The sequence below is a fragment of the Marmota marmota genome, unplaced genomic scaffold (assembly GCF_001458135.2).
Source record: "Marmota marmota marmota unplaced genomic scaffold, marMar, whole genome shotgun sequence".
NCBI classification, from domain to species: domain Eukaryota; kingdom Metazoa; phylum Chordata; class Mammalia; order Rodentia; family Sciuridae; genus Marmota; species Marmota marmota.
This window is the reverse complement of record NW_025999977.1, coordinates 49,770,265-49,783,203: the sequence shown is the minus strand read 5'-3', so window position 1 is coordinate 49,783,203 and position 12,939 is coordinate 49,770,265. Positions and strand designations below refer to the sequence as shown.

At 33.4% G+C, this 12,939-nt stretch overlaps 1 protein-coding gene across 1 annotated transcript in view; it reads left to right on the top strand.

The window, feature by feature from the left end:
* The window catches only part of Ddx1 (DEAD-box helicase 1), a 32,926-nt gene extending 20,213 nt beyond the window's left edge, over window positions 1-12,713 (top strand). The window contains exons 14-25 of the mRNA XM_015479958.2: window positions 828-926; window positions 3,561-3,650; window positions 4,146-4,334; window positions 5,198-5,249; window positions 6,866-7,012; window positions 8,456-8,547; window positions 10,187-10,259; window positions 10,373-10,445; window positions 10,530-10,572; window positions 11,242-11,337; window positions 11,634-11,754; window positions 12,388-12,713. Of these exons, the coding sequence (XP_015335444.1) occupies window positions 828-926; window positions 3,561-3,650; window positions 4,146-4,334; window positions 5,198-5,249; window positions 6,866-7,012; window positions 8,456-8,547; window positions 10,187-10,259; window positions 10,373-10,445; window positions 10,530-10,572; window positions 11,242-11,337; window positions 11,634-11,754; window positions 12,388-12,518 (1,206 nt within the window). The 3' untranslated portion in view covers window positions 12,519-12,713. The remainder of the gene's footprint in view (window positions 1-827; window positions 927-3,560; window positions 3,651-4,145; window positions 4,335-5,197; window positions 5,250-6,865; window positions 7,013-8,455; window positions 8,548-10,186; window positions 10,260-10,372; window positions 10,446-10,529; window positions 10,573-11,241; window positions 11,338-11,633; window positions 11,755-12,387) is intronic.
* The last annotated feature ends 226 nt before the right edge of the window (window positions 12,714-12,939 follow it).

The following is a 12,939-nucleotide window of genomic DNA, read 5'->3' as shown; positions in this document are numbered from 1 at the left end:
TCTAGGTTGGAGAAAATCAATAAAAAGAATAGAAGTATTTATGATTTTTCATGTCTATCGATAAATAAATTTTGAGTTGTCTAATAAATTAAATGATTTTATGTGATAACCTTATTTGTTGGTTCACACAAGTAGATCCACATACACACTTAAAAATACCTAACTGTGGGGCTGGGTTTTGTAGCTTAGTGGTAGCGTGCTTGCTTAGCATGTGTGAGGTACAGGCACTGGGTTTGATCCTCAGCACCACAAAAATAAAATTATCGTGTCCGTTNCCTAAAAATAAATAAAGATACTGTGTGTTCATCTACAACTAAAAAAAAAAAAAAAAAAAAATTAAAAAAAATAAGAAAGTTGATACTAAAAGATACTGGAGAAGTTAAGGTCATACAACAGTATGTTAGAACTGGGACTTGACTCCTGATTTTTTGTTTTGTTTTGTTTTAGTAGTGGTTTTGGTAGTACTAGGGATTGAATCCTGGGCCTTGTGTATGCTAGGTAAGGACTATCTCCCAGACCCTTGAATACTGGTTTCATTTCAGAATATATGTTAATTTATCTGATTTTTTTAATGCTTAGAAAATACAAATTTTATATATCAGGCTTTTATAGTTAAGGTTGTCCACAATCAGTTGACAAAATCTTCACGTTAATTTCCAAATATAATTTTATTATACAGCGTTATCTATAGCTCCTTTTTTATAAATTGACTGTGACTACTTCAATATACATGTTTTTGTTGTAAGTAGACAATTATTGGTTGCCATTTTAAAGTTATTCTAATAGTTCTTCAGTTCTCATTAGGTGCTTCTTTTGCTATTTTGCAGGTTGATATTGTTGTAGGCACCCCAGGAAGACTAGATGATTTGGTGTCAACTGGAAAGCTGAACTTATCTCAAGTTAGATTCCTGGTCCTGGATGAAGCTGTATGTTGAAATATAGTCATGCTTTCAAAAGAACTTTGCTTATGCTTTTTTAGATAAAATATATAAAGTGAAAAAATACAATTCAGTCATGAGCTCCCTAACTAGAGATAATAATAATTGTTAACAGTTTGGCCTATTTTCATCCACTCTTTATATTGATATAAATACAATTGATACCTTCAACACTCCAGCATATAGGCACAGGCAACTTTCTTGTTAGGATGCCTAAAGCTTAGGAAATAATGCCAAGAGTTAATAAGTAGGATGACATATTAAAAAGCTTCCACACAGCAAAGAAAACAAATAGTTATATGAGGAGAAAGTTACAGAATGGGAGATAATCTTTGCTAGCTACTTTGCTGACAGATTATTAATGTCTAGAATATGTAAAGAACTCAAAAACCTTTACACCAAGAAATCAAATAACTCAATTAGTAAATAGAATAGACACATCTCAAAAGAAGAAATACAAATGGCTTGCAAATATATGAAAAAATGTTCAACATCATTAGCAGTTAGGGAAATGCAAATCAAAACTACACTGAGATTTTATCTCACACCATTCAGCATGGTAGTCATCTAGAATACAAGCAATAATAAATGCTGGAGAGATTGTGGAGAAAAAGGAACACTTTTATACTGTTGGTGGGAGTGTAAATTTGTATAACCACTTATGCAAGTCAGTATGGAAGCTCCTCAAAAGACTAGTCATGAAACCACCTTGCAACCCAGCTATACCACTCCGTGGTATTTATCCTAAAGAGTTAAAGTGAACATACTACAGTGAAATATGCATACCCATGTTTATAGCAGCACAATTCATAATAGCCAAACCATGGAACCCACCTAGGTGTCCATTAACAGATGAATGCATAAATGAAATAATATATAAACACAATGGAGTTTTATTCAGCCATAAAGAAGAATGAAAGTATGTCATTTGCAGGAAAATGGATAGAACTAGAGACCATTATGATAAGGGAAATAAACTAAATTCAGGAGGTCAAGGGTTGTATGTTTTCTCTCATATATGGAAGCTAGAGAGGTAAAAGAAAAAGAAAGGTAGGGGTGGATCTCATGAAAATCAAAGGGAGATCAGTAGGGGAAAGAGACCAAGGGGTGGGAAGTGGGGAGGAAAGGGGGAAGTGTTGGGGAACGATATTGGCCCAATTATATTTTTATATCGGGTGCATGTACGATAAGTAACAATTCCATCATTATGTACAACTGTAATGTACCAATAAAATAATGTAGAAAAAAAAATTCAGAATATTCTATTAGAAAAAAATACAGTTGACGCTTCATATCTGTACGTCCTGTGTCCATTAATTCAACTAATTTTGTGTGGAAAATATTTGAAAATACTGAATAGGTATAGACTTTTTTCTTATCAATGTCCCTAAGTAGTATGGTATAATAACTATGTACATGGCGTTTACATTATGTTTGTTGTAAGTAATCTAGAAATGTTTAAAGTACAGGGAGAATTGCATAGGTTCTATGCAAATGCCATGCCATTTTATATAAGGGACTAGCATATCCATGAATTTTGTTATCTGATGAGGGTCCTAGCCAAACACCTGTGGATACTGAGTGATGACTGTATTATTTTCAATAGTTGAAATCAAAATTTAAGGAATTTGGGAAAATTTTTTTTAATTGTATGAATATTTCATGTAATATTTCATGTCATTATTTGTAAAAAAATATTTGAAGGCTGTGTAATGATCTATTATGAAAATACTTCATGGGGCTGGGATTGTGGTAAAGCGCTCACCTAGCACACATGAGGCTCTGGTTTTGATCCTCAGCACCACATAAAAATAAGATAAAGGTCATTGTGTACACCTACAACTAAAATAAATATTTAAAAAAAATACTTCATGGTTTATTAAACCACTTTCATTACTAATTATGTAGGTAGATTTATTATTTACTTCAACTATTTCTTTGTCATAGTTACAAAATGTGGACCATCTGGAAGAACATAAATGTATTTGAGGCTTTTGAGGCATTCTTCCAAATTATTTTTAGGATAGATTGAACTAGTTTTCTAACACTGGGGCTTTGCTTTTTATTTTTATTTTTGCAGTGCTGGAAATTGAACTCAGTGCCCTGAGCGTGCCAGGCAAGTGCTCCTACCACTAAGCGATACCCCTAGCCCTGGCTTTTTTATTTTTTATATAAAAGTCATAGTCTTAAGGACATGTGTTAGAAGGTTAACTCTTGTAGTCATTCTAAAATACTAGACTATGGTTTTGGATTGTTTATTGTAGATTTTCATGTGTAAGTAACGAAGAACTTGAAGTTGAATGTATGAATTGTCTGTAAATATCCAATAAAGATAAGCCAGGTGCAACGATGCATGCCTGTCATTCTTGGCTAAGGCAGAAGGACTTCACATTTGAAGCCAGCCTCAGCAACTTAGACCTTGTGACAGAATATATAGTGCTGGGGGTGTAGCTCAGTGGTAGAGCACCCCTGGATTCAATTACCAGTACTGCAGACAATAAAAACAATCACTTGAAAAATAAAGGGATATGTATGTATATGGTTTTATTACCTTTAAATTTGATTTAGAAAAGAAAGGTTTCAGTGTGGATTAAAACTTGTTTTTCTTTGCTTGTCCTGCAGGATGGACTTCTTTCTCAAGGTTATTCTGATTTTATAAATAGAATGCACAGTCAGATTCCTCAGATTACCTCAGATGGAAAAAGACTTCAGGTATGAAATGACTAATACAGTTTTTAAATACATGTAGTCAACTGTTAATGAAAAATCAAAATTTTTTTGTTTTAATATTTTCTGATTAACTATTTATAAAACATTTTCTTTGTTATTGGACTAAATAGTATACACAAAGGTAACAGTCTTAAAAGCTGCTTTTAGAAATTTGAGGAAATTTCTTAGATGTTACAGAAGACTACAAGTTCAAGAAACCTTACAGAGCATTTTGGGTTTATTTTCCAGATTATTAGTACTGCTTCTTGTTTTAAGGAGAAATAACTTCAGCTATTGAAAAACAATTACCTCCTTAGAAATTATTTCAGAAAATATTGCTCTTATTTTTCTCATCCTGTTTCCTTTAGAAGCATTTGAGAGGGAGAGGCTCTTGGGGGAGTAGGATAAATAGTAACCCGTGATTCTTGATTTTAAAAAACTTTTTATCTTACTTAGTTTTTCTAAGTCCTTGAGGAATTTGTATTTTCTTATTCTTAGGTGATTGTTTGCTCTGCTACTTTGCATTCTTTTGATGTAAAGAAACTCTCTGAGAAAATAATGCATTTTCCCACATGGGTTGATTTAAAAGGAGAAGATTCTGTTCCAGATACTGTACACCATGTTGTTGTCCCAGTGAATCCCAAAACTGACAGACTCTGGGAAAGGCTAGGAAAAAACCACATTAGAGTAAGTACTTTATAATATTAGTATTTGAATAGAATAAAGCAACTTATAAATTAGTTAGCCTTGGACTCTTTAGTGCTGCTTAAGCCAATCAGATTTTGTACCAAAGAAAAGAGAAGTTCAAGACATTAAGTGTAAAGCTTAGGCCTTTGAAAAGGCACTAAATAAATGATAAAGTAATAAATGTCATCCTTTATATTTCTCTGTATATAAAATTACTTTTGTGGGCTGGGATTGTGGCTCAGCGGTAGAGTGCTCGCCTAGCACGGGCGGGACCCGGGTTCGATCCTCAGCACCACATAAAAAATAAAGGCCTTGTGTTGTGTCCATCTACACCTAAAAAATAAATATTAAAAAAAAAAAAAAGAGGTAAGACCTTGGTCTTTCCTTTTAAAAAAATTACTTTTGTGATCCACTTCTTTAATAAAATTTTTATAAAAAGATCACATATACCTAATTTTATCAGTTATATGTAATGACTTCCATTTTGGAAAATTTTAATAGGACCTTCATTATGTCCTCTTGATGTGTCTTATTTTCCTAAAAATCAATTTCATGTGCCCATCTTTTAATTTTCTCTACTGTTATTGTGTTTATCTTGATATAATAAGGACATACTTATTACAAGTGCACAAGAATCTGAAAAACATTTGCATTTTTATTATTACATTTAAAATTGATTGGCTTAGACCTATAGTTGATGAAGTGTTTTCTGAATCTGAAGAATAATTTTGCCTACACAGTATAGAGATGTATGTATGTCTGAGATACAATCTAAAGACAAATACAGTTCAGTTCTCCCTTTAAAAAAAACAAACCTATTCTAAATATTTCCCATCTCTGTTTTTATTCCTTGCTTTTGATAGACTGATGATGTACATGCAAAAGATAATACAAGACCTGGTGCTAACAGTCCAGGTAAGTTGAAAGAATTAATAAAATGTGATAAAAGATTTTAAAAATGAATTGGTTTTCTATCAAATTGATATCCTGTCTATTCTTATGAAGGATGTGAGGTTACCTACAAAATTAGAACAGGAAATTTAAAAATAAAAGCAACAATATTAATAAAGAAATGGGAAAAAAGCTAATACTAGTCAACTTAGAGAAATATTAATCACTGAATGTGGCTATTAGTCTCCTGGCATCTAAGTCACACATATTTGGATTATAGGATTCCCATCCATCTTAGAAAACCAGCAGAGTTCTCTGGAGATAGATTTTATATTGGCCCAGAAGTTACAGAAGAAATATCATATCTGGGATACTGGGTAATAAAGATATCTTTAGCTACAACTGTGATAGAAGAATGATCTAATTTTGATTATTTATTAATTGATTTATTTTTTTATGGTAAAGTATACATTATATGAAATTTACGATTTTAACTATTTTGGGTGCATGGTTCAGTGACATTAAGCACATTTATATTGTACAGCCATCACCACCATCCATCTTGAGAACTTTTCCATATTCCCAAAGTGAAACTCTGTACCCTTTAAATATTATCAGTTTCTAAAATGCCTAACATTAAATCTCAACTTGATGCAGAGCTGAAACACTTAGTTTTTCATATAATATTTCAAAAATTTATGAAAGCACATCAGGGTATATGGATGGTACTGAAACCTTAAAGAACATCTCAAACCCATGCATACCTGACATCAGGTGTCTGTAGTGGATCATGGCCAGGCATCAGACTGCATTGACTTCTAACTTGAGTTCACTTCCAGGTTTGTAACATGTAAAGGTGAATTATCTGAAATTGTGATTAAAGAGATTTACTCTGAGCTCAGTTTTATGTACAACTCCAAATTTGCATGATATATGCCCAGTTATTCCTGCCTGTTTGAGAGGACCAGTGACACCACTAATATAGCATGATATCATTCTATTATTTGGGAATACATTTTATAAAATTCCAATTTTTACTCTTTCCTGTATTTTCCTTGTAAAAATTTTGCAAAGTTTATACTACAATTAGAGATGACCAGTGAGGCCATAAAAATAGATTGGGCCATTTAATTAAAATCTTGTATTAGACAGTTGAGGAGTAAAAACTACGTAGCACAACTTCACACTGAAAAAGAAATTTGGAGAATGGTATCTAAGAAATCAGTAACTATGTTTGATGTTATGGTTTTTATTACATAGAGTGAATATGAACTTCCTGTTATTAAGGTTGGTTTAGAAAGCATATTCATCATCTTTAAGAAGGGTTAAAATAATTGAATAAACATTTATGAAGCATTTAGAGAAGTTAATGCAGGGCAGATTATGACTAGTTCTCCGTGGAAGGTAGGAACAAAGTTGTGGTGTGAGCATATATTTCTGTTAATGTGTGTGGTGTACGTTTGTTTCCTCATAAAAGGTATGATTAGGGCTGTTTGTGTACCCTATAAAGTAGCATTAAGAGGTATGATTAGGGCTTTTTGTGTACCCTTTAAAGTAGCATTAAAAGTATTAAACAAAAATAAATGAATGAATGGATTTACTATTTCACTTCTAATATTTTTGTTGTGATGATATTCAAGAGATGTGGTCTGAAGCTATTAAAATCCTGAAGGGGGAGTATGCTGTCCGAGCAATCAAGGAACACAAGATGGATCAAGCAATTATCTTCTGTAGAACCAAAATTGACTGTGATAATTTGGAGCAGTATTTTATGCAGCAGGGAGGAGGTAATATTTCCTCACTTGAAATAAGTTGTGTTTATTTCCTCATTTAATAGCTTAGTAGTTTCGATCATGCAATCTAGAACACATGCACAGAATTTAGAACAGTGATGGTACATTTTATCTGTGTTTTTCCAGGACTTTTCCCTATGATAAGTCCTAGGAAGAACAATCAGAGAATTTTCCAAATGGGTACCTCTTCTTTATAAGGAACTTGAATCACCTAAGGCCCTTGTATCAAGAGGAGTGTACAGTGACTGATTATTATTAAAATTTGAAGTGTAATCACTAAAATAATAAAGTGTATATCTTCTAAACTTGGAAAAGGTGAATGTGCATAAAACCTTCCAAGCAAAACTAAGAAAGGAAAAGGAGAAATATGAAAAAAAGGATGGCTAGAAATTACAGAGTAAGATCAATCGTGGAAAAAAATGTAAATACACGAGTAAAAACTCTATTGGTGGACTAAAATATTTTGCTAAAAAGAATAGAATATTAAATTGGATGAAACTTGGTTGTATGCTGTTTAACACTTAGTTTTGGCAAGGACTGGGAGCAACTGAAGTACTCTTACATTGTTTGTGAGACTATTAATGGTATAACCACATTTGAAAAAGTCCTTCAGTCTTTTGTAAAATTAAACATTGCTATCTTATGGATTAGCAATTTACTTCTAAGCATTTACCCAAGACAGGTGGAAATACATATTAATAAACTATGTATAAGAATGATTATAGCAGTTTTAATCGTCTGAAACTGAAAACACACTAAAAGCAATTAAAATGGAATGCAGTACTAGTAGACACAGTATGATTGGATTTCAGAATCATGATTAATGAAGGAATTCTTACATAAAAGAGTATTTATAAATCAACTTATGTGAAATTTGGGAATAGTCAAAATGAATCCATTGTGAAAGAAAAATTAGAGCAATGGTTGCCCACAAGAGGGTGGGAGCAGAGGTTGAGAAAGAACATGAGAAGCATGGTGTTGATATTTTCTATCTTGCTGAGAATCTGTTAAAGGTAAGACTTGGATATTTCTTTGTGTGAGTTTTACCTCAAAAAGAAAAAACTAAAGTGAATACTAAAGTAGTTAATGTACCCATACTGAACTGTATACTTAGTCTAATTTACATTGAAATGTGTCAGAAATGTAAAGATGAGTTGATGAAAGGTTAGAAGTTGGACAGATATGTCTATTTCTCCTGCAGATTGGGAAGGGTAGCTTAAAATGTTCTTAAAAGCAAATCAATTTTAATGCTTCATGGAGTTTAAATTTAATGGCATTTTGCCTGTGACAGAAATTGTGTTAATCGTGGTTTATGGCAAGTTGGGGTGTAGATTTTCATAGAATTACATGGTAATATCGAAGTCTGAATTTTATTGATTTGTCAACATAGTCTTAGGCTATATTTTCCAAGGTCAAATGGTATGTGTTTTTCACCAGGACCTGATAAAAAAGGACACCAGTTCTCATGTGTTTGTCTTCATGGTGATAGAAAGCCTCATGAGAGAAAGCAAAACCTTGAACGATTTAAGGTAATTAATGTTTAGTGGTTATCTATATTTTCTTAATATTTAAGAGGGGACTGATTCTAGATTTAATCAGTGCCAGTTAATATTATTAAAGCAGTTCTTGTCTGATGTATCTTTATCATGGTGATTAGTCATCTTTGACACACAACTGATAAATTTCATGTTCTCTGCCAGCATAATACTACTATAATAAGAATTTTCAATTTAAGAAAGTTTTAATTAAATTCTTCCAGGAAGATATGTTTAGAAGTATCATTGGGTAAGTGATGAAGCCTGTTTTTAAAATGTTAGTAATGATACTTGTAGAGAACATAATTTGTAGATTAGTTGAAGTATTACAGTATAGTTTTATAGAATTAAATATATTTGTTTTGGTATTGTTTAGGGTTTTCAGTTGTGCTTATAGCATGCAAATGGGCTACAGAGCTTTTGTGGCAGGGCTCTAGCTATTAGAATTGAAAGATCAGTAATTACTGCTTACAAACATTCTTCATTTACCAGTGTGTTATCCCTGTGTACAGTAATTACTTTCCTGTAGTGAGAAAAGGTGAAAGCACTGGGCCTAGGAGTGTTGGGTTTTATTTCCATGCCCAGCATGATTAGACGTGGGTGTTAAAACCTGTTGCCTGGCCTTATTTCAGCATGTGTGCCACCCTTGTCCCTCCTAGGGATTGTGCTAGATCAAGTGTCGGTACACTGCACTCTTCTTCCCTTCTCTAAATCTCTTCTTTTTGTTTTCCTTTGGTACCAGGGATTGCTTACCCACTGAGGCACATCCTCAGTCCTTTTTATTTTTTATTTTGAGATGGGTTCTTACTAAATTGCTTAGGGCCTCGTTAAGTTACTGAAGCTGGCTTTGAACCTGTGATCCTTCTGCCCCAGTCTCCTGAGCTGCTGGGATTAAAGGTGTGCACCACCATGCCTGGCTTCCTTCTCTAAATCTCTTAATTTTGCCAGGCATAAGTGACATTCAGCAGATAATTTGTATTTTGTTGGTGAGTTCTGGGGGCCCACTCCCTATTTTCTTCTCTGTAGGATTTCATCTCCTATCACAAAAAGTGAAACTTTAAGATAATATATCTAGTAGTCTGGATTTATTTTATTTTTTATTTGTGCATTATAATTATATATAGTAGTGTGATTCATTGTTACATATTTTAACATGCACATGCTATTACCATAATTTGTTTAGTTAGTATCATTCCTCAGTATTTTCCTTTTCCCTCCCCTTCTTTCTGGATGGATCAATTGAGTTTTTTGTACTGGGGACTGAACCCAGGAGCACTGTTACATCCCCATACTTTTTTATTTTTGAGATGGGGTCTCACTGAGTTGCTTAGGGCCTCACTACATTGCTGAGTCTGACCTCAAATTTGCCATTGTCCTCCCTCAGCCTCCTCAGTTGCTGGGATTATAGGCATGTACCACCATGCCCAGCTAGATTTATAATACAGAAGTAAAGACAAATCTTATGTATATACATTTTACAAAAAACTGCAAGACTTGCTCTAATACATTACGAGTATCTGAACCTCTATTCCCTAACGTGTAGTTAGTAGAGGTCTTATTTAGTGGATAGTATTTGCTTTTATCTTTTAGTGTATTTATTTACAGATTATTTTTTTCTCTATATTCTCTTTAGAAAGGAGACGTGAGATTCTTGATTTGCACAGATGTAGCTGCTAGAGGAATTGATATCCATGGTGTTCCTTATGGTAAAAAGAAACTTTATGCCTACAGTTTAAATTTTATGAAATCTAAAGTTATTTAATATTTTGGAAAAATTTTAAAATTAATGGCAATTGGTAATAATTATTCTTATTTGTAGTTATAAATGTCACCCTGCCTGATGAAAAGCAAAACTATGTACACCGAATTGGCAGAGTAGGCAGAGCTGAAAGGTACTGCTATAATCCCCAAACCCCCCCTTTTAAGTGCCTATGCTTTAGGAATAAAGTCTAAAAAACTCTTTAAAAATCTTTCAGGATGGGTCTGGCCATTTCCCTGGTGGCAACAGAAAAAGAAAAGGTAATCTCTTCAGTGCTCTGTTATCCTCATGTGTGAGTTGTGATTTCAGATGTTGGAAATAAAAGCAGTTTGGGTTTCTATTTAGAATGGATTTAGTTGCAAATGGAATATAAGTGAACATTTTATGGCATTTTATATTCACTGAATAGACAAATAATAAGATGAGAGTTAGATAGGAAAAATGCAAAATATGATTTTCCCTAATAGCCTTAATGTAATTATTTTAACCAAAAAGTATGTAAACACTCTGGCATGGTGCCATAGAACACTTTGGGAAATTATGTAACTTTGTTTTGATATAATTTCAAATTTATAGAAAAGTTGTAATTATAAGGTACTCCCATGTACATCTCCTGCTCAAATTCACTAGTTGTACATTAGCTTTATTGTTTTCTTTGAGAAAATGTACCTTTTTTGATAATAATCTTGATACAGCATTCTCTAGTATTTTTTCACCCTTGTTTTATCTGAGAATTTAACTACATTCATTTAGGAAAATTTTTTTCTCAAAAGACTCAGGTATATTTAATTAATGGATTGCACTAGTAATTGGATGGCAGACAATCTATTTTTCTAGTGCCTTAAGAAAATTTTCAAAAAGAGGTTTAGAGTAAAATATTTAGCATGTTTCTATGTCTGTATATATTTATGTTTTTTTCTTTATTGTAGGTTTGGTACCATGTATGTAGCAATCGTGGAAAAGGGTGTTACAATACGAGACTCAAAGAAGATGGTGGATGTACCATTTGGTACAATGAGATGCAGGTGAGGCTTTGGACGATACTCACAGAAAGCTTACTAAAGTTGGTAAAATAGACTACATTTATCCAGAAAAGCTGTAGCTCAGCTTTTATTTGTCAGTTATGAGGAAGAGTAGTGAGAGGTTGGTTGTATTGGTAGTAGTTGGTAAATCATAATTATGAGCCCATCTCTTCAGAAGTCTAATTTCCGTTGATAGCAAGCATTTTAGCTTTCCCAGTTTTATTTAATGCTGTTAAAATTTAAGTTTGTAAGAGTAAAGATTCTATTTGGAAATATTTTAATTTTCTCTTCCTTCTTAGCTTCTCTCTGAGATAGAAGAACACCTGAACTGCACCATTTCTCAGGTTGAGCCGGATATCAAGGTTCCAGTGGATGAATTTGATGGAAAAGTTACTTATGGTCAAAAGAGGGCTGCTGGTGGTAAGCTTTGAATTACTCTAAAGTCTTTTCTAATGTGGGTGAGCCCTTTTTGAACTTCAGTTTATGAAGAGAATAATTTCAGCTCATTATGTTAAGAGTAGGTTATCAGCATTCCCTCCTTAGCACTTTGTCTACACTTGTCTTGCAGCATTTTTCTATTGTGTGGGCTATATGTGAATGGGGAACAGCAGCTCTAGCTATTTCTTTTGCAGTGTTAATGTCATAAGAATGCTTGAACTTTTTATGGAATTAATAGGAAACAACAGTATAATATGTGATTTTGCACAAAGAAACAGTTGCCTTTAACTTAAGTAGTTTCACTATTCTCTTTGCATGGAATGCCCTTCACTAGCTTGTAGCTGAAAACTTGAGTCAGGCTAACCAAGTGGTTTGTAAACCAAGGGAGTGGAGGCCAAGGGTGTCCGGTGGCTATTAGTGAGGCCTAATCCTTTATTTATATCGAAATAATTGATTTGACATTTTAAAACCTGAATGTTCTGGAGTTAACATGCCAAGTAATACATTTTTAGTGATAGAAGTGATGTTTAAAGCAATAGAATTGAGCCAAAGTATTGCCAACAAGTCTTTCAAGCATGCGTTTACATTGCTTTCTGATTTCTGTGTGTGATGCAGGTGGAAACTATAAAGGCCATGTGGATATTTTGGCACCTACCGTTCAAGAGTTGGCTGCCCTTGAAAAGGAGGCACAGACATCTTTCCTGCATCTTGGCTATCTTCCTAACCAGCTGTTCAGAACCTTCTGATTTTCATGTGTACTGAATAAGATTTGAATACTAAGTCAGTAGTCTTAAAACTCTAAAACAGTTGTACTGCTTCCAAGTAGCAGTATATATAGTAACTTAAGCTATTAATGCTAACTCTTGCATGTCAAGAAACATTAGTCTTAGGAATTCTTCATAAAATGGCAACCTAATGACAATAAAAATTTGACCACTATATTTTCATGAAGGTTTGCATCTTATTTTAAAGTTATATTGATTTCCCCCCCCTTTTAAAGTATGCTGCAGGCTTATGCATTAAGTTTATGGATATGTGAATTTGGCCAAAGATCATATGAAACTACTAGCAGATGTCCTAAGAATAAGGTCTTTCACTGGGAGTGGTCCTGATGGAGATGATCTTCAGATGGTTAAGGCTGTCTGGGTGCAAGTTCAGCGGGAGGAG